General features: G+C 39.9%; 1 protein-coding gene across 3 annotated transcripts in view; it reads left to right on the top strand.

Moving 5' to 3' along the window:
* The window catches only part of ATP2C1 (ATPase secretory pathway Ca2+ transporting 1), a 217961-nt gene that overhangs the window by 132626 nt on the left and 61340 nt on the right, over positions 1-23995 (top strand). For all 3 annotated transcript variants that reach the window (XM_068236270.1, XM_068236269.1, XM_068236271.1), the window contains 5 exons: positions 5997-6152; positions 9336-9404; positions 15581-15656; positions 16065-16131; positions 21974-22098. In XM_068236270.1, coding sequence (XP_068092371.1) covers positions 5997-6152; positions 9336-9404; positions 15581-15656; positions 16065-16131; positions 21974-22098 — 493 coding nt within the window. The remainder of the gene's footprint in view (positions 1-5996; positions 6153-9335; positions 9405-15580; positions 15657-16064; positions 16132-21973; positions 22099-23995) is intronic.

The following is a 23995-nucleotide window of genomic DNA, read 5'->3' as shown; positions in this document are numbered from 1 at the left end:
CAGGTTGCAGTCTGTTAAATATATGGCCAGCTTAAGTGGTGGCCAATAGACCTTTTTTTTTTAAACACAAATCTGTACTGTCTTTGGCCACTCTTATGCTGGATACACACGGTGCGTTCCCGCACTCGATTTCCCACTCGATTCCCATCTATTCGTTATTTCCAACATGTCCGATTTGCATACTTTGCATGCGAATCGATCTAACGATCCATTGCGATGCAAATCGGACATGTTGGAAATAAACGAATCGACGGGAATCGAACGGGAAATCGAGTGTGGGAACGCACCGTGTGTATCCAGCATAAGAGTGGCCAAAGACAGTACAGATTTGTGTTTAAAAAAAAAAGGTCTATTGGCCACCACTTAAGCTGGCCATATATTTACCGTTAATGTGTATTCAGCATTAACGGTACTAGGACAGATGATGTTGATAGTAACAATATCCGTAATGTGAAGTTACGCCTGACCTATAACGACAGTGCCAACCAGAACTGGATCCTATCTTGGCTACATAGGGATTTTCTGTTTTTGTTTTTTGCTTCAATACTCGAATCTACTCTTAACGAGCAATAAGCTGATAGATTTTTGATTTGCCATTTTTAAATCCTTACTATCCTATGTTTACTAAAGAAGCACTTTCAATCATGCAGTACTTGAAAGTTTATTTTTTATTTTTTTTGTTTTTTTTTGTTTTTTATTCCCTTTGAGCTTTTAAATATAATTCTATTAACTACTTCCCCTCCTCTGCGACGACTAACTACGTTCCTGCAAAATGCAATATCTCCTTCCTGCTCGCCCACTGCGCGCTCCCACGATCATTACCACCTCTAATCGTTAACCGGGAGATCAATGAATGGGAACCCAGTTCCCATTTATTGATCTAAGTCCCCGTATGAATGACTGCCGCCATCTTAGAGACGGCGCCGCCATTCATAAAAGCAGATACTTACACATTCACCCATTACCGTACTTCCTCTATGTGTAGTAATACTATGCATAGGGAAGTTATGCACAAGGACATCTTGTGGCCAAATATTAAAATTACACCTAAAAACATTTTTTTTTATATAAAAAGACCTATTTTTACTTTTTAAATTGACCCCTTACCTCCCACACTCCGCAATAGTTGCCCCCCCCCCCCCCCCAAAAAAAAATAAAAAATTTGTAAACAAAAAAATAATTACAATTAAAAGAAAAGTTTCCTTAGGGACTGAACTTTTTTTTTTACTATGTATATCAAGAGGGTATATTACTGTTACTTTATAAATTAAGGGCTTGTAATTAGGGATGGACGCAAAACAAAAAAAATGCACCTTGATTTCCAAATAAAATATTGGCGCCATACATTGTACTAGGGAAAACTTTTAAACGTTGCAGTAACCACGACAAATGGGCAAATAAAATGTGTGGGTTTTAATTACAGTAGCATGTATTATTTTATAACTATAATTGCCGAAAACTGAGTAGAAATGAATTTTTTTTCCATTTTTCATACTTTTTCCTGTTAAAACACATTCAGAATAAAATAATTCTTAGTAAAAAAAAAAGTACCCCCCAAAAGCCTAATTGGTGGCAGAAAAAACAAGATATAGATTTTTTTTTTCATTGGGATAAGTAGTAACAAAGTTATAGGCGAATGAATGGAAGGAGCGCTGACAGTTGAGCATTGCTCTGGTTTTTTTAAGTGGAAAACTACTTGGAGGTTAAGTGGTTAAATTAATGGAATATTACATGGATATTAGGAAATGGATGAGCCTCTTATATTTTTTCACCTAATACATCTACGCCTAATTCTGTCTGAGTAATGCAACCATTCATTTTCTGCATGTGCCAGCTTACCTAGCAGCACAACTTTACTGTGCTATATAATGTTGGGCAAAATATTTATCCATTATATATGTTTTGTCTGTAGCAGATTTGCGAAAATTAAGTTCACAGCATGCGTTGAAATGTACAATTTCCTAATGGTTCTGAACAGCACCTTTTAGAAACACGTTTTCAAAGTGTAATTCTTAAAGGCCAGAAGGGTGATTTGAAGGAGAGCCGGGCCGCAGATGAGGGGAATCAATCAATATGATAGTGTCTCTTACAGAAATACTTTAACTTAGGAGAAGATATCTTGCATTCTTTGAGCTCTTGAAGGTTGTGGTCTATGTTGCTAAGCCAGGCAGTAGGTGATTTATTAGGAAGAAAGAGGACACTTAAAATGCGATAAGAGCTTGAAACTAATAGGTATAAGGCAAGTGCACCAATGCTGTGAAGTAGTGCTTCTAAGGGTATTCTTCTCTTTTACTATGTGTACCTTGTATAAAGAAAAAAGTCAAATGAATTCAGCCTACCAATATTCACACTGCAGCTGTCTGTACCATGATTGGTAAAATGTTTTCTTTGCACGCTTACCCCCAGCACTGGGTAAGATGTATGTAACTCTAGTGTAAGGATGTCAGGCTGTGTAATACTGCATACGTGACTTGAGTGAAGCAAGGTCTTGTCATATGGATTAGGTTCTGAACATGCAATATACTGTACATTCCCCAAAATATTTATGTTGGGTTCAGGGAGTACTTGAACTTTTCACTGTGAATTGAATTGGTTGAAAACAATGGCCACGGCATTGAAAGATATCGTAAAAAAAAATCTTGCAGACAATCGCAAAATATGGTAATAATACATACTAAGGTGCTTGGCTTCCTATGAAGGCTTTGGTCTGGGCATTGTGAGATGAATGGCCTAATGCAAGGGTGCCCATTAGGTAGATTGTGATCTCTTCTGGGTAGATCCCACACCACCCGCCTGAGTGATGTACGCGTTGTACTCTGACTTGGATGAGCTTAGTGTGACATGCTGTCCTGAAGAGGATTACGATGTTGCAAGGTGGTGAGCCATACATTTAGAAGCAGTATGTGCTACTGCTGATTACTGAAGAGGACTCTGATTTCCATGTGACTGGCGGCTTGTGGTAAACATTGATGGACTGCCACTGTGCATGCAGTTGTGGCTTACATCTATTAGTAGATTCTATCTGGTAGATCATTTTCAATTTGTAATTTTCAAAGTAGCTTGCAAGCTGAAAAACTGTGGGCACTTCTATGTAATGCAGGCTGGAGCATCTCGTTGGGTGTTCTTTTTAGCTCCATATCTTCAGATAGTAGTCACCCTCCCAGAGCCATCCAAACATGATCATGTATTGGGATGGTCAATGAGATTCTAATTATTGTGAACCGATTCAGATTTCACGTTCTTTTTATGAAAATTTGTGCAGCTTGAAAATGGGCCCATTCAAAAGGACAGCAAATCGTGTGGCCGTGTTAAAGTGGACCTGAACTCTTGCATAGGACAGAAGGAAAACCTAGAGAAATGCACCCTGTATATATTTAGAGAGTTTAGACTGTCTAATTCCCCCTCATCTGTGAGTAATCACAGCTGTAATTTGATCTCTCAGCTGTGTCAGGCGGCTGTCTCGCAGAGCAGCTCATTTTTAAATACAGGATGTTAACCCTATGGGCTCGATTCACAAAGCGGTGCTAACCCAGTTAGAGACTTTAGGCGTGATAACCATTGCACCACGCTGGTGAAAAGCTAGTTTAGGCGTGACAAGTTTAGGCATGATAATTTTAGATAAGTTTAGATTGCGCGCAAAGTCCCGCGCGCAAAGGCGCCATTTAAACTCTATGCGAAGTGCACCAGACTTTGCTAGCGCAAAACTTTTGATCAGCTGTGCACTGCGGTGCTAACCCAGTTGGTGCCTAAACTTATCACGCCTAAACTTATCACGCCTAAACTTATCACGCCTAAACTTATCACGCCTAAACTTATCACGCCTAAACTTATCAAGCCTAAACTTATGACGCCTAAACTGAGTTTAGGCGTGATAAAGGGCTTTTCACCAGCATGCTAACTGTTAGCACCGCTTTGTGAATCAGGCCCTTTGTTTGTTTCCATGAAAGCAGGACGTAGACACGCTGCAGATTAATTGCAGGATTTGTATCAGCTGTAACAAAGAAAAGTTTTTTTCTTTGAAGGTGCTATATGTTATGATATGCTGTTGCTTATCTTTTAGAGCAGAGAGGAAGTTCTGAGTTCAGGTTCGCTGATGCATTTTCTTTAAGTTGACCACCCATTTTATTAGTTTGGTCTGCAGTAAACCTGTTCATTGGATTAACAAGAAGGCTGTTGGCAGTGTATTTTTTATAATATATGATAAAGTAGTTGTGTATGAAAATGCACATTTGATTCCTGGTTCAGCTTACCCTGTTAGAATGTGATTATAGCTAAGGAGTGACGGATCAGTCTAGGTACCGAGCACGGGAGGCTTATGTGCAGACATTCTTTTTTTTGTGTGACTCTTCACAGCTGATCAGAATGCATATGGAGTAAGTGCATCTAGCCCGTTGCTTTCAGATACATCAAATTGTCAAGCGCTGGAAGCCCAGGGGACACTGGAAGAAAATAAATTTGCCTGCCCACTAGAGAAGCAAGATTGCTTTTATTAACTGGTGCACTGCTGAGGGACAGCAGATTACCACTTTCTCCAGATTATTCTGCAGCTGAATGTTCAACTAAATAAGTAGTTTTTCCTGTTGGGCACCCTGTAGTTAACATATGTTCAACAGGGAAGGCATTGCTTTTCATAATTCCTGACAAATAAAGCAAACTAGACATTAGGTTTTCAGTATTGTATTCTGAAGTGGCAAAGTTTATTTTTAATAGTAAGCCTAAGGAGTAGAACGTTTTATGCTCATTCTGTGACTGTTCCGTACAGTACCTTTTTTTTTAAGCTTTCTGTAAGTGGATCTGTGCATCCTTCCACTGTTCGCAAAACTCGTGTTTTTAGATGTTGGTACAAATCTGCTTACTCTTATTGTAACTGCACATGGAGCACATGTCAGCTGTGATTTCATTTCAGACTATTTACGGAAACTCAAAGGTGCCCAAGCAAAGTGGTCACCCAGATGTTAAGGAGATCCAGTGCACTTAGTAATTTGCTAGTTACTACCGTTACTACTTCATGCCTCTGGGTTTTCAGATTACTTTGCCATAAACTGATCCTGTCGGCAGTATGTTTTGATGATTAGTGTTCAGAGCACATCGTGCCGGACCTGTGGCGGTTTTGACATGCTAGTGCGCTATCACCTTCAGGTTGACATGTGCATGTAGTAACATAGGGGTCAATATGTCAACATATGTAAAGAAAACTGGAGCAAAAGTAGTCCAGCCAACCAAATCAACCGTTCAGAATCCTTGCTTAGGCTAACAACTGAAACCTGTGGTTGCTAGTTACTGATCACAGAGCTAATCTATAAGGGTTGCTGCTGTGGCTGATTGTATGTTCTGCCTACATATTAGCAATCCAAAAATGCCAGTCTGTACAGAAATCTGATGTCTGGTACACACCATGCAATTTCTCATCAGATAGATGGGCCGAATCGATTTATTTCCAACAGGTTGGATTTGAAGTGTTTGGAAAATGGATCAGAAGAATGATCAGAAATAGATTAGACCCGTCTGACGGGAAATTGCATGGTGTGTACTAGGCATGAGGAAGCGACATTCTAGCTTTCAGATTGCCTCTGTGTCAGTAAATAACTAACTAATCTCTCTCATTGTTTTGGAGGTGTATTGTTTGTATTAGTGAGTTAAATGGCTGGAGTTGTACACAAGACGCTGCAGACTAGACTTCAACCTAAAGCCAGTGAACTTGGTTGACTTATTCATACATCCTTACTGCAACAAAATCCATACAGTGCACTTTTCCTATTTAAACTATTAGGTGGTACTTTACAATGTTCATTGATTTGTATACAGTTGTATATGGCATTTCTGTATTTTTCTATTTTGTTTAATAAAAATCTTTTGAGGGGAAAAAAAAGCGGTTAGTGCAAAAAAGTATAAACTAGTTACCATTTTAGCTAATGAAAACTAGCTATATGTAAAATTTTCATAGATTTTGTGTTGAATGGCTAGCTCACAGATTAATTTAATGTTTATTTTCCAAGGCAATAGATCTCTCTGTGGATGAATCCAGTTTAACAGGTGAGACGGCTCCATGTTCCAAATCGACAACCCCACAGCCAGCTGCAACAAATGGAGATTTAACATCCAGGAGCAACATTGCTTTTATGGGAACACTAGTTAGATGTGGCAAAGCAAAGGTAAGAATTTCTTTAATGGATTCTGTTATCCAAACAAGTTTTTGGGGGGCTCATGATGGATCTAAAACTAATCCTCGAGAGAGAGAGAGAAGAGAAATGTGGGAAGCACTCATTACAAAATTACAGCAAAAGCTGTCTCAATTTGAATGTAATCTGCTGTAGGTAAATAACAGAATTTTTACAGACTGCCACTTAAAAGATTTGAAATAGTTTTGATCAACGAGCTTGTTATAAAGGGAACCTGAAGCTAGAGGTATATGGAGGCTGCTATATGTATCTCCTTTTAAGCAATACTAGTTGCCTGGCAGCCCTGTTGATCCTCTGTTTCTGATACTTTTAGCCATAGTCCCTGAACAAGCATGCAGCAGATCACGTGTTTCTAACAATTATTGTCAGATCTGACAAGATTAGCTGCAGGTTTGTTTTTGGGGCGATTCAGACATTACTGCAGCCAAATAGATCAGCAGGGCTACCAGGCAACTGGTATTGTTTAAAAGGAATTAAATATGGCAGCCTCCATTTATTTCTCGCTTCAGGTTCCCTTTAATTTTCGAATCTCTTGCTGCTGCTTTACCCACTCCAGCAAAAACTCCTTCCTCTGTGATCAGTTGTGGTGTTGTCTGAAATAAAAACTCAGAATGCCAAGATGTTCATCCTTGTGTTTTATAGTGAGTTATCCACTGGAATATTAGAAAGTTATGGTTTTTAGAATAAAAAAGTCGGTAACATAACCTACAATATTCAGGAGTGAGCTACCAGTTTGTGCTCGTGGACAGTACAAAGCATATCAAAACAAGAAAGGAAAACAAAGGAAAATTAACTAAGCAAAAATAGAACCGGATGATGCCATGGTCTGCACAAAATAAAGGTTGTCAAGACCACAGAGTGCCTACACAATAGATGGCATGAGCCCAGGTATCATAAAACCAAACCGACAATATTCTAGGATCATTTCTTTCTATGACTGCAGTATAGACTGGACTCCCAGGCCCCCACTATAGTCAATCATGGGTGTCCATATCTCAGTAGATTGGAGTAGCCTATCTAAAATGAGAGCATTCAGACACCCGAAAGTCATAATCTGGATATTGCTTTCCAGCACAGAAAATGAAAGGGTACTGAGTTAAGCTTTTTTTTTTTTTTTTTTTTTTTTTAGTAGATCAGCTAATATACCTAAGTTTGGACTGGTGCACCTGTGGAGTGGAACAATGGTCCCAGGCAGTAATAATTTCCATAGCGTATGATTAATCCTTGGACCATTTAAAGAGGAACTATCAAAGAAACTGTAATTCTGTACTTTTGTCACTCCACTTCTCTGTCACTATTCACAGAGGAATGATTTACTGTTTGTATCTGCCCTGCCCACACAAACACACTACTTTCTCACAGATCATTGAGAACAGCTGAGAGAATTTTCAGCTACAGAGAAAGGATCTGAAGAGAAAGACCTGTACTTTATTCCTGTACCTGCATGCTTACACTAACCATTCAGAATTAGCTCTTCCTGGCTGTAATCTGTTTACCTTACACTGCCTGAAAAGATGAAAAAAAAAACACTTTGTATTGCTATTTGCTAGTAATTACTGGAAATATGTGGCATTTAGAATTTTAGTTAACGTTGATAGTATTTTAAAATGGAGAAGCCCATTTTGGTTGGTATGGCCATTTAATGTTGTATAAGTGTATGGTTTAAAAGTTGTTTCACAGAATGTTTAGTTCAGTATAGAAACATGAACAGAAAGCACAGCCTTCTGGTGCTGGATTTTTATGTCACAAAAGTGAGGCAAAAAGATTATCATATATTATTTAAAGAAAAAAAACTGTAAATGGTTAAAGCTGATGGTTGTACATATTAATTATGGGTGCTGCCACACTTAGCTGTAGATAGTTTTATATGATCTGGAAGCGCAGATGGCCCCCTACTTACCAACAGTTGTAAACAATGTCTTATACATACAAAGTGGTCCTTGTGTACAAAATGAACTACACTGTTTCCTTATTACTTATTGTATAAACTGTTGTTAAGGGCTCTTTCACACTAGGACGTTGCGTTTGATGCGACATTAAAGAGGAACTCCAGCCTAAACAAACCTACTGTCATTAAGTTACATTAGTTATGTTAATTAAAATAGGTAATATAATCTCTTACCCACCCTGTTTTAAAAGAACAGACAAATGTTTGATTTCATAAAGGCAGCCATCTTTTTGGTTGAAAGGAGGTGACAGGGAGCATGAGACACAGTTCCAACTGTCCTGTGTCCTGAGCACCTCTCCCAGTTGCTAGGCAACGTGAATAATAACATAGGAAATCCCATCATGCTCTGCACAGCATCAGGGAAAAAAAAGCTTGCGCTTTTTTTCTTTGATGGGTGGAGCTTAGCTAAAAATGCAGCTAAAAATGAGGCTTGGGTAAGAAAAACAAAGTTCTGATGCTGTGAAACTGTTAAAGAACCACCAAGCCTTTTCAGTTCTGCTGAGTAGATTTTTAGTCCGGAGGTTCACTTTAAGGTCGCACAACGTGCCCCTAATGCAGCGCATGTAGGTTATAACATTGGATGTTATTTTGTACTACGTTATGTGTCTCTTGATGCGCCGTTTTCGTTGCATACTGATGGAACAAAAAAGGCGCATGCGTTACATTTAAAAAAAAAATTAAAAAAAAATTACTAAGCATGTGCAACACACACAACGCAGCAAATGTATTGCTAAACGCACAGCATGCAGCACTTTCTAAATATTGCTACACGTTACACACAACACAACGTGTGCACTGTTAATGTCACACAGACTTTGCATTGCTGTGCGGTAGTCTGCGTTGGAACATTTTGTAACGTGCGACTTTAACGTTGCACTGTGAAAGAGGCCTCAAAGTGCATTGAAAATGATAAAAAAAAGATCTAAAAGTATATCTAAAAACACACTCACTCACTCTCACACACACTCACACTCACACACACTCACACTCACACTCACACACACACTCACACACACACACACTCACACTCTCACACTCTCACACTCACACACTCACACTCACACTCTCACACTCACACTCTCACACTCTCACACACACACACACACTCACTCTTACAAGTAATCTCCGGCAACCGAATCTGTTAGTAAGTAGGAGATTTAGAACAAAAACTCCTCTGCTCAAGACTTCATCCTTTCTTTGTGTTGCAGGGAATCGTTATTGGCACTGGAGAAAATTCTGAATTTGGAGAAGTATTTAAAATGATGCAGGCAGAAGAGGTGAGTTTTTTTGTGTGCGTGGGAACAATGGAAGCTTTTTGTTTCAGACTATTATTATTATTATTACTACTATATACATACATGAGACTTTTGTTACGAAGAAATTGGGTACATATGCACTATATAACATAGGAGGCACTCTATAGGCTTAAAGAGAGTCTGAAGCGAGACTAAATCTCGCTTCAAACCTCATAGATAGCAGGGGCATGTTTGCCCCTGCTAAAACGCCGCTATCCCGTGGCTAAACGGGGGTCAGGGAAATCCCCTCTGTGCAGCGGGGGATCTCTTCCCTATTAAGGCAGGGCTAACCGCCGCAGCCCTGCCTTACGCGCATCTATCAGACGCGCATCTCCGCCTCTCCCCCGCCCCTCTCAGTCTTTCTTCACTGAGAGGGGCGGGGGAGATGCGGCAATGCGCCGCTGATAGACGCGACTGGAGGCAGGGCTGCAGCCGTTAGCTCTGCCTTCAGGAGGAGCAAACTCCACGACCAAGTTGGTTGTGGATTTTGCAAGGGGGGATTTGGGGGTGGAGGAACCCCCGTTTAGCCGCGGGATAGCGGCGTTTTAGCAGGGGCACACATGCCCCTGCTGAATATGAGCTCTGAAGTGAGATTTATTCTCTCTTCAGAGTCTCTTTAAGGTGGCCACACACCAAACAATTAAAAGATCCAATTTTTCACCAATTCGATCATTTTGATCAGTTGTCCCAGAAAATCAAGAGCTTTTCTTTATTTTCGATCAGTAAATCCGATTGAAATTCCCATTTTTTTCAATTTTTGGAGAAATTTCAAACCAACTTTATCAAGAATTGTATGGTGTGTGTGAGATGGATTGTTAATTACTTGATGCACAGTTCTAATCAATTTTTTTCTGAGCTTTCAATTATTTTATTCATGATTGGAGAAAACTGAACATAGGTGTGTAGTACATTGGTCAGATTTTTGAATTGTTACAATCATTCAGAACAATTGATTGCTATTCTAGGATTGAACAGATACTTAAAAAATTGTATGGTGTGTGGCCACTTTTAAACTGCTTTCAACAGTTTTTGTGTCATGCACATAAATATACTGTTGAAAGCAGTTTAAGCCTACAGAGTGCCTCCCTCTGTTATATAGTGCACAATGTGGTGACAGTTGTGTACCTGCCTGAAGGAGTGCAGCAGCATTGACTCCGGATATAGCAACTTGTAAGTCTTGGTATTGCTTGATATTGGGTACATATGCGCACTGACCCTAGAACAGACCTATTACTATAGGGAAGGGATGAAGAGAGCAGGAGGAGGCCACCCTCTGCAGGGAATATAGTAACACTGAACTTTATCTCATGAGACACAGATGTAGAGGATACTGGACCTCTGCACTGACAACAGACTATTGGCTACAAAATATTCATATTAGTATGCTGCTTTAATAAAAATTTCAGGCAATTCACCAATGTTACTAGGGGCTCCTTAAGCATAATTGTAGTTTAGAACGGATTCTAACCATAACCATCATAAGGTTTCATCTCTCCAATGACTTTCTAAAGACCTGCATGTTTTGCACCCATTGAAACTGAAAGATTTGCTTGAGGGCCTGAACTCACTAACGCAGTTGTATCCGCTTCTGTCCGCTTTTCAGCATCTGTAACATTGATGTGTGGCTGAAAAGCGGACACAACTGCATCAGTGGGCTCAGGCCCTAAAGGCTTGAGAAGGCTTCTTACCAGACAGCAGTGAAAGACTTTTGGATGCCATATTGGTTTTTTTTAATAGGTATAAATTACAATTTTAGTTACAGAGCCTCCAGGAATCCAGGTAAATTGCCTGGAGTTCTTTTAAAGGGATACTTAAGCCATGTGAAAAAAAAAAAGTTTTGCTCACCTGCGGCTTTTACCAGCCCCCTGCAGCTGTCCTGTGCGTGTGCCAGTCCTCTATGATCCTCCCTTCTCCTGCTGCAGCTTAGTTTCGTTTACACCGACTCTTGAGTTGGTGGGCCACTGCGCCTGCGCAGCTCACAACACTTATCCTTGCTCGTGTTGTCGTATACGTTTTGCCAGGGCTGTGCAGGTGCAGTGACCCGCCAACTCAGTGTTAGAGAAAACAAAACTAAGCTGCAGCGGAAAAACGGAGGATCATAGAGGACTGGCACGGGCGCTGGACTGCTGCAGGGGGCTGGTAGAAGCCCCAGGTAAGTAAAGCTCTTCTTTTTCGACATGTCCGATCGGGATTCGATTCAATTCAATTTGCCATTAGCAATGGCAAATTGAATCGAATCCCAATTGAATTGAATCGAATCAACGAATCGGACAAAAAATTGTAAGATGTAAATGGGGCTTAACACCCAACAATGACAAGCAGTGATCGAACTATGATCCTATACTTGCAATACCCCTACATAAAACTGCAGGGAATGCTAAACTATCTAATGACTAAAGCAAATAGCGTTGGCACAGAAATTGCTTCCATCAAACTCCCTACCGCAAATACAACTTATGTGGCTGCTCATACGCTTTGCTTTCCAGAGAACCCAGCAGGAAACCAGAGACTCCATTACCTGGCATTTGCAGCTGGGTGTGGGTGGAGGCAGTGTGCTGCTTTGCTGTCAGTTTGGACAAGTTGAAATTGTCTCTGTACTTCTATGAGATATAGAGGATGGAAGCAGAGCCTGTAAAATGTAGTCTGGAAACTGAATGATTATTGAAACAAAAGTTAAAAAAAAAAATGCAGTTGTACACAGTGGAATGTTCCTTTCTGTGCAGGGCTCAGGAGATCTCCCAGAGGAGTATTTACGTTTGTAGTATGCATGCAATAGTATGTCAGTCCAGCTGATAAGTATTCTCATAGCAGGGCAAGGCCAAACATTTGTAGGACTCCAAAGTTTGCTAAGTTCAGCCAGAAGCGTCCTGACTGGGCAGCCATTGCTTCGGCTTTATACCTAGACGAAATGTAAACTCTTGGTGCCTATTTATAGCTAGAAACTCCGCTTTGTTTTGATCCTAGACCACTTTGAATTATGAGTTTCAAATATAAATGTTTAAGTGGGAAATCTGTTCCTTTCTTTTAATAAAGGCAGCACATATTAAATCTGAGCATGATCCACTAAGAATATTGTAAGGCTGAAGATCATTGAAGAGTATAAGTGATCCTTTAAGGCTACCCTGGATTTATTAAAATAAGCATTGGTAAACCGGATCATTGCATCTGTAGTAACCATTCCACTACAACATGATTCTGCTCAAGTTCTGTAGAGTGGACTAGAGAAAGCTTCACAAACCGTACTTACTGAGCCAGTCTTTATATCCCACTGCCAGTGCATTATCTATAGTGGACCAGTAAATACCAGTATCTTAGCAGTGTACATTAACCACTTGAGGACCGCAGTGTTAAACCCCCCCTAAAGACCAGTCCATTTTTCACTAAATAGGCCACTGCAGCTGTAAGGCCTCGCTGCAGGGCCGCACAACTCAGCACACAAGTGATTTCCCATCCCCCCCTTTTCTGCCCACCAACAGCTCTCTCTGTTGGTGAGCAATGACTGCTCCTCCCAAATTTTTTTAGTTTTTTATAAATATTTATACTATTTTTAAAATAAATTTGACCATTTTCGTGGTATTTTTTTTTTCAATCCCGCCCTCCCTCCCCCCCGTCAGCCTACGACAGCCGAACACTCCTGTCTCCCCCCACGGAGATCACAGCGCTGTACACTGTTATTAGACAGTGGTTTCGCCGTCTAACAGTCTCCAAGCAGCGATCGCCATTCGGAGGCTGATGGCGGAGCAGAGCTCCGTCATTCAAGTGGGGATGCTTGCGTGATCTTCTGCAAACTCCGCCACCAGGACTACACGCTGATAGGTGGTCCTTGGGCTGCCGCTGCATCCACGCCAATTGGCGTAGAGCGGTCCTCAAAAGATTAAGTACTCGTTTTAAACATGTACTATTGATATGTTCTGAGGAAAAGGGCAGGGAACACTGTCCAAGACTTTCATGGAAACTCAGATTTTGTTGTAGTTTATGCTGTTCGTTTTTTAAAAAAAATTATTATTAGTTATGTGTGGGGCAGTTTAGATGCAGTTAAAGGATTCTTGAAGTAAGAGGTATATGTAGGCTGACATATTTATTTGCTTTTAAACAATGTAATTTTCCTGGAGGTCTTACTGATCCTCTGCCTCTAATACTTTTAACCATAGACCGTAAACAAGCATGCGTATCAGATGTTTGACCTAGTTTTAGTGGATTTTCTGCATGCTTGTTTCAGGTGTCACACTGCTGTAGCCAAAGAGATCAGTAGGACTGCCAGGCAACTGATTTTATTTCAAAGGAATAGATGTGGTAACCACCATACCCTTCTCACCTCAGGTGTTAATTAAAAACACTTTAGGATTTCCTCAGCTGAACATCTACATGTTTTCAGGCATCACCTCATGCCAACCACCCTGCAGGACTGTTTATTTTTTTTCTCTTTGACGGTTTTTGCAGCAGGGGCACTGCATGCATGTCCATGCCCCCTCCCCTCTCCATAAAGTGGAACATGCTGCTCAATATGCCTGTTACTACTGAAATGTCACCTGAAACTTTCTTTTCAAGTAACGTTTCTTTACATTTTGTTCTTTGGATGGTCAGTGAGATGCAAATAAATCCTAGTTTATGTAGTATTATGACAATTTTTATGCAAATGTCTGCAACTTGAAAATAGACCAATCAAATGAAGCTGATGAATTTACATTGAAATTAGCTTAATCCTGCTCAACTCAGAATTGTTTGCATCTCATTGGTCATCTCTAGCTTGTACATGGCTTTAGGCTGGTTTTACAGTGGGACGTTAAAGTCCCACGTTACAGCAGCCAGTAACATAGCCTAACTCACAGCACTGTAAAATCAATGTGCTGTTCACAGTGCACACGTTGCATTACATAGTAACGCAGCACGTTTAAACAAAGTGCTGCATGCTGTACGTCATACTGGGCTAAGCCACGTTAGACTGCACATGCTCAGTAATGTTGGAGGAGGAGGTCTCCCCTCCTCCTCCGCAGCCAGTCACATGGCTAATTAATATTCACTGCACTGTGGTGACTCGTGGTGGGACTGTAGTGTTGTCAGGATCATGAACGAATCGTTCATTTAATCCGGATCTTTTTTGTGAGTCAAATCATCCGGATCATCACAATGAAAGATTTGGTTCACAGTGGATGTCTGTCTGGAAGAAACAGGAACATACAGAATGTACAGTGCAGGGAAAGTCCTGTCCTGCTAGTCATTTCACCCAGTCTGCTTCCCTAGTAAAATGATTCAAACGATTCGGTTCAAAGATCCGGATCTTTTCAATGATCCGATTCAAATGATCCGAATCCTTAAAAAGATCCGGACTTCCAATCACTAACCTGGAGCGGCAGCTTTGAGAGCTGCCTGACGCAGGTCAATCTGACGTCCAACTTCAACACCACCATGCGTTGCGTTAGGGGCACGTTATGCGACCATAGCGTCCCCTAAAACGCAACGTCTTGGTGTGAAAGTAGCCTTAGTGTTAAAGTGTATCCAAGACCTGCTCCCTCGCTGGCCTCCCGGTCCCCTCCATTGTGCCGCTGGAACCCCCGTAAAGTCCACAACTCAGCTGAGTTGTGGACTACTGTGCATGTAGGTTTCGGGCCATGTGCTCCTATGGCTGAGAGTGTTCTGTGCATGTGCAGTTCATTAAGACTGTTACTGCTTCCAATGACTGCAGCACAATTGGGTGGTGCGCATGGCCGGGGCTGCTCTTGTGCATCAATCCACGACCCGGCTGGATTGAGGACTTTACAGGAGCACAACGTAACGGTCCAGGAGGACGGTGAGGCAGCAGACTACAGGGAGCGGGAGGAAGCCTCAAGTAAATAAAAATCCTTTCCTCCCATCTGTCTCAAGTTTACTTTTAGGAGCTTTTTACTACAATTTTAATATCTTGCTTTTTGCAACACTTCCATTATGTGTATATAATTTTATTTACATTACTTTATTCTCATATTAAGCAATGCAAGTTTTATTGACAAACTGTAATGAATTAGCTACCCAGGAGTGTTTTCAGACTTTACAGTAGAGTACGCGAATATTTCATTATTATGATTTACTAGATGCCATTTAGAAAGACACAGAGGTAATTTTCCTGTTTGGTTTATGTCTGGTTGTGTTGACTTTTCACAGAGAACATTTTCTTTCTCCAGGCGCCGAAGACTCCTCTGCAGAAGAGCATGGATATTTTAGGAAAGCAGCTCTCCCTGTATTCTTTTGGTATAATAGGTAAGCCTGGATGCAGAGTTCCTGCCTCCCCCTGGCAGTGCGGAGTGTTTATCATTTGTGCTTCACAGTTACTGTCATTCAATTATCACAGCAGAAAATGATATCTTGTTTTCAGGGTGTCAGGAGGTATTTTTGGCTCAGTGTTCTTGGCTGCTTTCCATCTTTCTGCGCAGAACATCAAACATTACTATGAATTAAAGCACATCATCCTTCTTTAGGGAGATGGCCTGTTTATGTAACACCATTTTTCTGTGTTATCTTTATTTGTCCATAAGCTGAGCTACAGTATGTTTCACATGTTAAGTTGTAAATTAAAGGTCTTCTGTTTTATTTCTAAAATGATTGCAGTTTCTGTGGTGCCTTGGGGCTGTCATGCTGAACTGTCTCTTTTCCATTTGTTTTGTCTAGGTGTTATAATGCTAGTAGGGTGGCTTCAAGGGAAGCATATACTTGATATGTTTACAATTGGCGTAAGGTAGGTCATTTACTGTACCAGCAATTTTATACAGAACTGGAAAGGAATACACTACTTTATTTTTTTTATTTTAGGCTAGGTTCACAGTGGGACTTTGCGTTGCAATGCGCCATTAGTTGCAATGCAGAATTGCAAAGCAACAAAAAAGTTGCTGAATGCACCTAAAAGTTACACTGAAGCGAAAACAAAACGTATGATATAATGAATTGCATGTGTAGTATGGATAATTCATAGAACATTAGTAGCAAAGAAAATAGTCTCATATTTTTATTATCAGGTACTGTATATAGCTTTTGTTATAACATTGCATCATTCTCTAATATTTACAGTTTACACACTACACTCTGTATTTTTATACTATGAAACAGAGCAGAGCTAATGACCCTTTTTGTAGTAGCAGTAAAATGTTAACTGAATTTGTCTTTCATTGTTTCTTTGATGTACAAAGTGCTTCAAAAAATAGCACTGCTCTCTGACTAAATCAGTTGGAGATCTCAGAGAAGCTCTTTTGCATAGATAAAAAGTGAAGTTTAACTCTTCTTGTACTGGAAACATGAGACTCATATCTATGCTACCAATGTTCTATTTCTTGGCTGTACTACACATACAATGCATTATATCATAAGTTTATTTTCACTTTAGATTCCCTTTAATGTTGTGTTACTGTTGCATACAGTAGATACAGTGGAGCATAAAGGCAAAGTATGCTTCCCTGTATCTGTTAATGTTTGCGATTAGAGGTAACACACTTTAGCAGTGCATGACCATTACGCAACATTTACAACGCTACGTTAACGTTGCACTGTGCACTTTGCATAGGCTTAACATTGCAGTGCGGTAATCTGCGTTCTAACACTTTAGTAACGCAGGACAACAACGTCCCACTATGAGCGTAGCCTTAATCCAATATGTATTATTATTTATAAAGCGCCAACATACAGTATTTTGTGGCGCTGTACATAGTAAGAAATAATCCTGGCGTACATAATACAGACAATGGTATACACTAATAAACAAAATACAGAATTGGTAAAATAATCAATACAGAATTGGTAATTACGGTGACAAAAGTAACATGATGAATAAAATGTATAATGAATTCCAAGACACAAGCAGGTGAGAGAGCCCTGCCCTTGTATTAGGGTTAATGTGCACATATTTATGTATCACCAGAAAAAATCATAAGAAGATGTAAATGAATGTTCTTGTGAAATCTGAGCTCTAGAAATATGTCAAAGACCTAATTGTGCCGTTGTGGTTTGTTGAAGATTGACAAATCTCTTCTAATGTTGGCACATGCTCAGCAATGCCTACATATCAATATTGAAATGTAGACCCAGAAGCATTGATTGAAAAGCCATACTTCTGAATTCTGGTGCGATTCCTGGTGATCGAATAAACTTCCAGCAGGTATCTAGACGAGAGAGACCAGGAGCCGGATGGTGCAGTATTGTTTACTTTGTGCGTGTTGGTATGATAAAGAGTATATACATTTTATACTCGCAAGGGTGGGTTGCAAAGAACTGCAACCACCATTAGAGCCTGCGAGGAAAATAACCGTTCCCATTCGGTATTCCAGGTCTGCTCAGCAGGTTCTGGTTGGTCGCACTCCTTGGACTTATTGAACGCTAGAGTTTACAATAGGGGACCCCTGAGGGTATGGCTTGTCTAAACAAACACTGATGGAGACACCCTGTATGTCTAGTATCAAGTTTGTATATATTCGGAGTAAAGAGATCTTACCTCCTCAAGACACAAACCACTAGGGTAAGTTTGTTTGTTTTTGTTTTTTTTATTCATGCACTTTACTCCGAATATATATATATATATATATATATATATAGATATAGATATAGATATAGATATAGATATATATATATATATATATATATATATATATATATATATATATATATATATATATATATATATATATATAGATAGATATATACATATATACACCTGATATCAGACAACACCGTGCCTTCATCTGTGTTTGTTTATACTTCTGAATTGATTGTGAGCAAATTACTACAGAATTCTGACTAGAATCAATGATTTTATATATTGCTTTATACAGTGCATCATGTTTTGAAGCAATGCGACCTGCAACTGTTGCTATGTTTTCTTTCCCATCTGCAGTATTAAAGCGGGATTGTCCCCATAAAAATCAAATTTCAACAGCACCTGGTCTGAGTGTATTAAGTGATAAAGATGCTAATCCTGCATTCAAAACTTTCAAAACTTTTTCTGCTATTATGGTTTGGAGTTATCACATACTAAAGAAGTACGGGCCCTTTAATAGTCGGTGCCAAACAGTTGCATGCTGGGGGTTCTTTTTATCTATAATATATTCCTCCTCTTCCATGTATTTCCCTGCCTAGCTGCCTATCTGAAACACGATCCCCTGCTCACTCACTGTGTTTACAAGCAAGGCTGAGGTGACTCAGCGATTTTTTTATTTTTATTTATTTTTTTTTTTTTTTCCTTTTCTCATCCAATCGCTGAGTCGCCTCAGCCTTGCTTGTAAACATAAGTGAGCAGGGGATCGTGTTTCAGATAGGCAGCGAGGCAGGGAAATGGAAGAGGAGGAATATATTCTAGATAAAATGAACCCCCAGCATGCAACTGTTTGGCACTGGCTACTAAAGGGCCAGTGATCCTTAAGTATGTGATAACTCCAAATCATAACAGCAGAAAAAGTTTTGAATGCAGGATTAGCATCTTTATCACTTAATACACTCAGACCAGTTGCTGTTGAAATTTGGTTATTATGGTGACAATCCCGCTTTAAGCGAAATTCCACTTAAAAAAAAAGTTCTGATATATATTAGAGGTATACAAATAGTTTTGTGATTTGATGTTCTTAAAAATAAGCTTCATGTTTAGTTTCCATCTTGTTGTGTGTTTGTTTTTGAAGGCCAAATTCTGTAGTAAACCTTTTAGAGCTGTGTGTGAAATGCAAAAATGCCCAGTAAACGCCATAGGAACAGCACATGAACTTATGTTGGATTCAGTGCGAGAATCCCAAAAGATGGTTAGGGTATCCATAGTATGCTCTTACCAATACTGTACTTTTGGATTTTTTATGGGGTTTTAATTTTTATCTCTCAATTTTCATATCAACGATCATCTTTCCTATCCTTAATGTCTTAATCTCTTCCTGTCACCCTGAAGGTGGCCACACACCACACAGTATTTTACATTTCTTTTCAATTCAAGATGTACAATTAATTTTTCTGTTTGATTGTAACATTTGAAAAATCCAACCAACCAATGTGCAACATGTGTGTTCAATCTTCCCCAATTCAGAGAAAAAATATTGAAAATTCCCCCTAAATAAATTCTGGCACTTTAGATAGAGAAAAAGAAAATCGGAAATCCGATAGATCGAATCAAATAAGAAAAAGTTTGATTTTTCTGTAGAAACAATTGTTTTTTTTAATTTCATTTAAATCTGGTCATTTTATTGTATCGTGTGTCGCCACTTTTAGCCTGACCTCCACCCCTAAAGTTGGTCTCTTAATTTTGCCTAACCTGACCTTTCACCCTGACGCTGACTAATAAGTAAAGCAAACCTGCCTTATAACTAACCCTCTAACTCTGTACATCTAACCAGTTCTTGCCTCCAGTCTTAAGCAGACACTGTTCCAGCTATATAATAACTCATTTGACACACCTAAAGTTAGCACATACAACCTGAACTTGACACAGTTTGGCTGTACATACCTGAAATGCTACACCAGATCTTTGCAGTGCATTTCATTAAGCTGGGTCCGATTATCATTAGTATGTAGTTGCGTTTATAGCCTGCACTGAAAAATAACATTTCAAATGTATTACTGTACTTTGGTTTTATATGTAGAGACATCCAGATGCATAGCTCAAGCTTTCCTGCCAGCAAAAGCAGTATTAACTATGTCTTTTTTATAAGTGCAGCTGGTGCTTCTAGTTGCAAAGCAATCTGCTGTGTGCTGCTAATCACACGTACAAAGAGAGGGGAGTTACTGGAGTATAACAGGTTTTAAAAAAGCCTTTTTATAGATCTGATCTGAAGGAATCTCTTAACAAGAGTGAAATATCACTGTATTCAAACACAGCCAAACACTGCTAGTATAGCTGTACACCAGCTTATCAATACATTCCACTGAGAACATTAGGAAATGGCCAAATTTTGCTGCATCCTGTTTAATAAGAAATGTATATACCGTAATTGACCTTAAATATTTTGTATAGTGGGGTATACGCTGCACACATGCCCAGCTTCTGTCCAATCTAATCAGCTTAAACTGTTACCAAAATATACCCCGAATCGCAAGTAGAATTACTTGAGTAGATTCATTTTTACCTCTTGTGGGTTGTTTTCTTGGTGTCAAACTTCTTGCAAGTTAAATGGCCTGTTTTAAAAGTTTTCATCTCTTTAAGTATTGTACCCGTATTTAAGAAAAAAAAAAACAGCCAATGCCTATTGTATGTAATTTTTTACCTTAAGGCTTCTTGCATACCAAGACGTTGTGTTAGGTGCCACGTTAAGGTCGCATAACGTGCACCTAACACAACGTATGGTGCTGCAAAAGCCAACGGTAGAGTGAGCCGCGTTCGGCGGCTCGATTCCTATAATGTCTCCCAGAGTGGCGCTGATTGGCCAGCGGGACCACGTGATGCGGAGCGAGACACTCCGCATCACGTGGTCCCGCCGGCCAATCAGCTGCCGCCAGTGCAGTGAATATTAAGTAGCCATGTGCGCGGCTACTGTAGCTGGCTCTCCCCGCCTCCTCTCCGCCCCCCCACTGCGCATGTGCAAACAGTCTAACGCGGCTATAGCCGCTCCAACGCCGTAGCATGCTGCACTTTGCACCGAACGTGCAGCATTACATGTAACGCAACGTGGGCTGTGTGAACAGCCCACTTGTGTTACATTGCTGTGCGTTGGGGGAGCGTTACAGGCGCACTAACGTGCGCCTGTAACGTCTTGGTGTGCAAGCAGCCTAAATCTGTGACAGTGTCCGGAATCTCCGAGATTTCTAGAAGTATACCATACTCAGATTTTAATTCTATAGAAAGTCTCCCACTCCTTATATTCTGTGCCTCCCTATTGCACAACACTGTGAAGGTGGAAACCTTTGGGTATAGGACTGAGGAGTTGGCACACAAACCCTTCATCTATCAATTGGTTTATTTATGGTACCTCCACCCCTCACTCCTTTTAATTAAATATAGATATAGGAAATAAATTATAAATATGCAAATAACATTTCCTGTTGTGATCACTGCCAATGTGAATCATCAGGCTACTTTTTAGAACCATAACCTGTTAACGCTCGAGTTTAAGAGGTGTAGTTATGCCCTTTTGGCTTATTGGTTTAATTGTTAAAGAAATTGCAAATATTTAGTTACCGTTCAGTTTAAGCAGGACAAAACTTTATGCTCTCTCAGGTAAAAAGGGGGCCTTTTTATACTACTTACTATCTCTTCATATTCATGTATATAGTGTTTACATTTATTAAGAGTCCATTTATGCATTTTTATTAGCTCAGACTTTGGTGACCTAAATATTGCTTCTGACTTCACCCCCCCTGTATGGGAGGGGGGAGAGTCCAACATAAAGTTCAGCGAGTGTGGTTGGTATTTTTATATTTTAGTACTTTGGGTGAGAAGGCATGGGAGACCTTTCAGATGAAACTACAAAATATCTGCAGTCTCCGGTAGCTGCCTACAGTGCATGTACCATAGTAGTTTCTAAAAGCCCAGCTAACTAGCAAATATGTACATGTGCTCAAATGTTGCAACCTATGTTTAAAAATATATTTGCTATAATGTGTTTTTTATTCTCTGTTTGCAGTCTTGCTGTGGCAGCTATCCCTGAGGGTTTACCCATTGTGGTAACTGTAACACTCGCACTTGGAGTGATGAGAATGGTGAAAAAAAGGGCTATTGTGAAGAAATTGCCCATTGTAGAAACACTTGGTATGAATCCCAAATAAAATTACTGTATTAGACTTGTTTAACTGTCTGCACTCTTCATAGCTGATAAGAATGAATGCTTTTCTGAGGAAAGGCCACTTTACAATCTTTTAGACATAGATGTAAATATATTTTATTGTTGTTTGTATTTTCCGAACAATTATTTTTCTGAGTTGCAAGCGCACAGTGTGCATTGAAAGATGTTTTTCTATGTGACTCTGTTTTCGCTAATCAGAGATCTTGTCTTAAGGGCTTTACTTGAAGTTTCACATCTCCATGCGCAGCACTGTATGTTTTTAGTGAGAAATCACAAGCTGTGACGTGTTGATTAGCTCCTGAATGGTTCACATAGGTGTTTAAACAAAATTGGTTTCTATGTATGTCATTTTGGTTTAGCGAAACTTGTTTTATAACATGCCTCCAGATATGACAGCTCCCATATACTTTAGTATATTTTGACTAATATATGAATTAAGTCAGACTCCTGAATGTTCAGCTTTGAAGGCAAGCTGTCAGACTTGTGAGTGTTGAGTTGTCATTTTGGGTACAGACTATAACTAAAGTCAGGGGAGGGAGAGAAAATGCAATATTTACCTCTTCCCTGGCATTCTGTCAGAGTACATAACCCTTAGCACATGAATCCAATGCTGCTTTCATCACGAGAAAACAAATGACATCATGTTAACCACAGTCTATCTGGACGAGTATACTCGTCCAGAGAGGCGCTGCTCAAGGCAAACTGAACAAGTATTCTCGTTCATTGTTTAAGCAGCCATATGAGCGGGGCCGTGGCCCTGCATACCCCATCAGTTTTCCGTTTTGGCGATCGTGGAAGGGAAGCAAGGCTTCCCCAAACCAATTACAGTGTGTGTAATAAATGGACTTGACCCCGGTCAGGGGCCATGTCCATTCATAAGAATGAATGAAAGTGAAAAAAACAAACAAACAAAACCCTTCCTGGTAAAAAATTGGATTACATACCACAGAATTTTTTTTTTTAATTTACAAAAATTATATAATTAAATCACTTCCAACGCCTACCCCCACCCCAGTTAACAGGTAAACAAATTGAAAAAAAAACCTGTAAAAAAGAAATCCATAAATGGTTGTTTTAGGGACTTACCGTATATACTCGCATATAAGCCGACCCGCACATAAGCCGACCCCCCAACTTTTCCCTGAAAAAACAGGGAAAAATGATTGACCCCCATATAAGCCGGGGGTAGGAAATGCTGGCCGCCTTATTCCCCGAGTGTGTCCCAGTATAGCTAGTAAAGTGCCCAGTATGGGTAGGTAGTGCCCCAGTATAGCTAGTATAGTGCCCAGTATAGCTAGTATAGTGCTCAGTATAGCCAGTATAGTGCTCAGTATAGCCAGTATAGTGCCCAGTATCGCCAGTATAGTGCCCAGTATCGCTAGTATAGTGCTCAGTATTGCTAGTATAGTGCTCAGTATAGCTAGTATAGTGCCCCAGTTTAGCTAGTATAGTGCCCCAGTTTAGCTAGTATAGTGCCCCAGTTTAGCTAGTATAGTGCCCCAGTTTAGCTAGTATAGTGCCCCAGTTTAGCTAGTATAGTGCCCAGTATAGCCAGTATAGTGCCCAGTATCGCTAGTATAGTGCCCAGTATCGCTAGTATAGTGCCCAGTATCGCTAGTATAGTGCCCAGTATTGCTAGTATAGTGCTCAGTATAGCTAGTATAATGCTCAGTATAGCTAGTATAGTGCCCCAGTTTAGCTAGTAAAGTGCCCCAGTTTAGCTAGTATAGTGCTCAGTATAGCTAGTATAGTGCTCAGTATAGCTAGTATAGTGCTCAGTATAGCTAGTATAGTGCTCAGTATAGCTAGTATAGTGCTCAGTATAGCTAGTATAGTGCTCAGTATAGCTAGTATAGTGCTCAG

This window comes from Hyperolius riggenbachi, chromosome 5 (genome assembly GCF_040937935.1).
Source record: "Hyperolius riggenbachi isolate aHypRig1 chromosome 5, aHypRig1.pri, whole genome shotgun sequence".
Classification (NCBI taxonomy): Eukaryota; Metazoa; Chordata; class Amphibia; order Anura; family Hyperoliidae; genus Hyperolius; species Hyperolius riggenbachi.
Note: the sequence above shows the minus strand (reverse complement) of the source record. Positions and strands in the feature narration are given on the sequence as shown.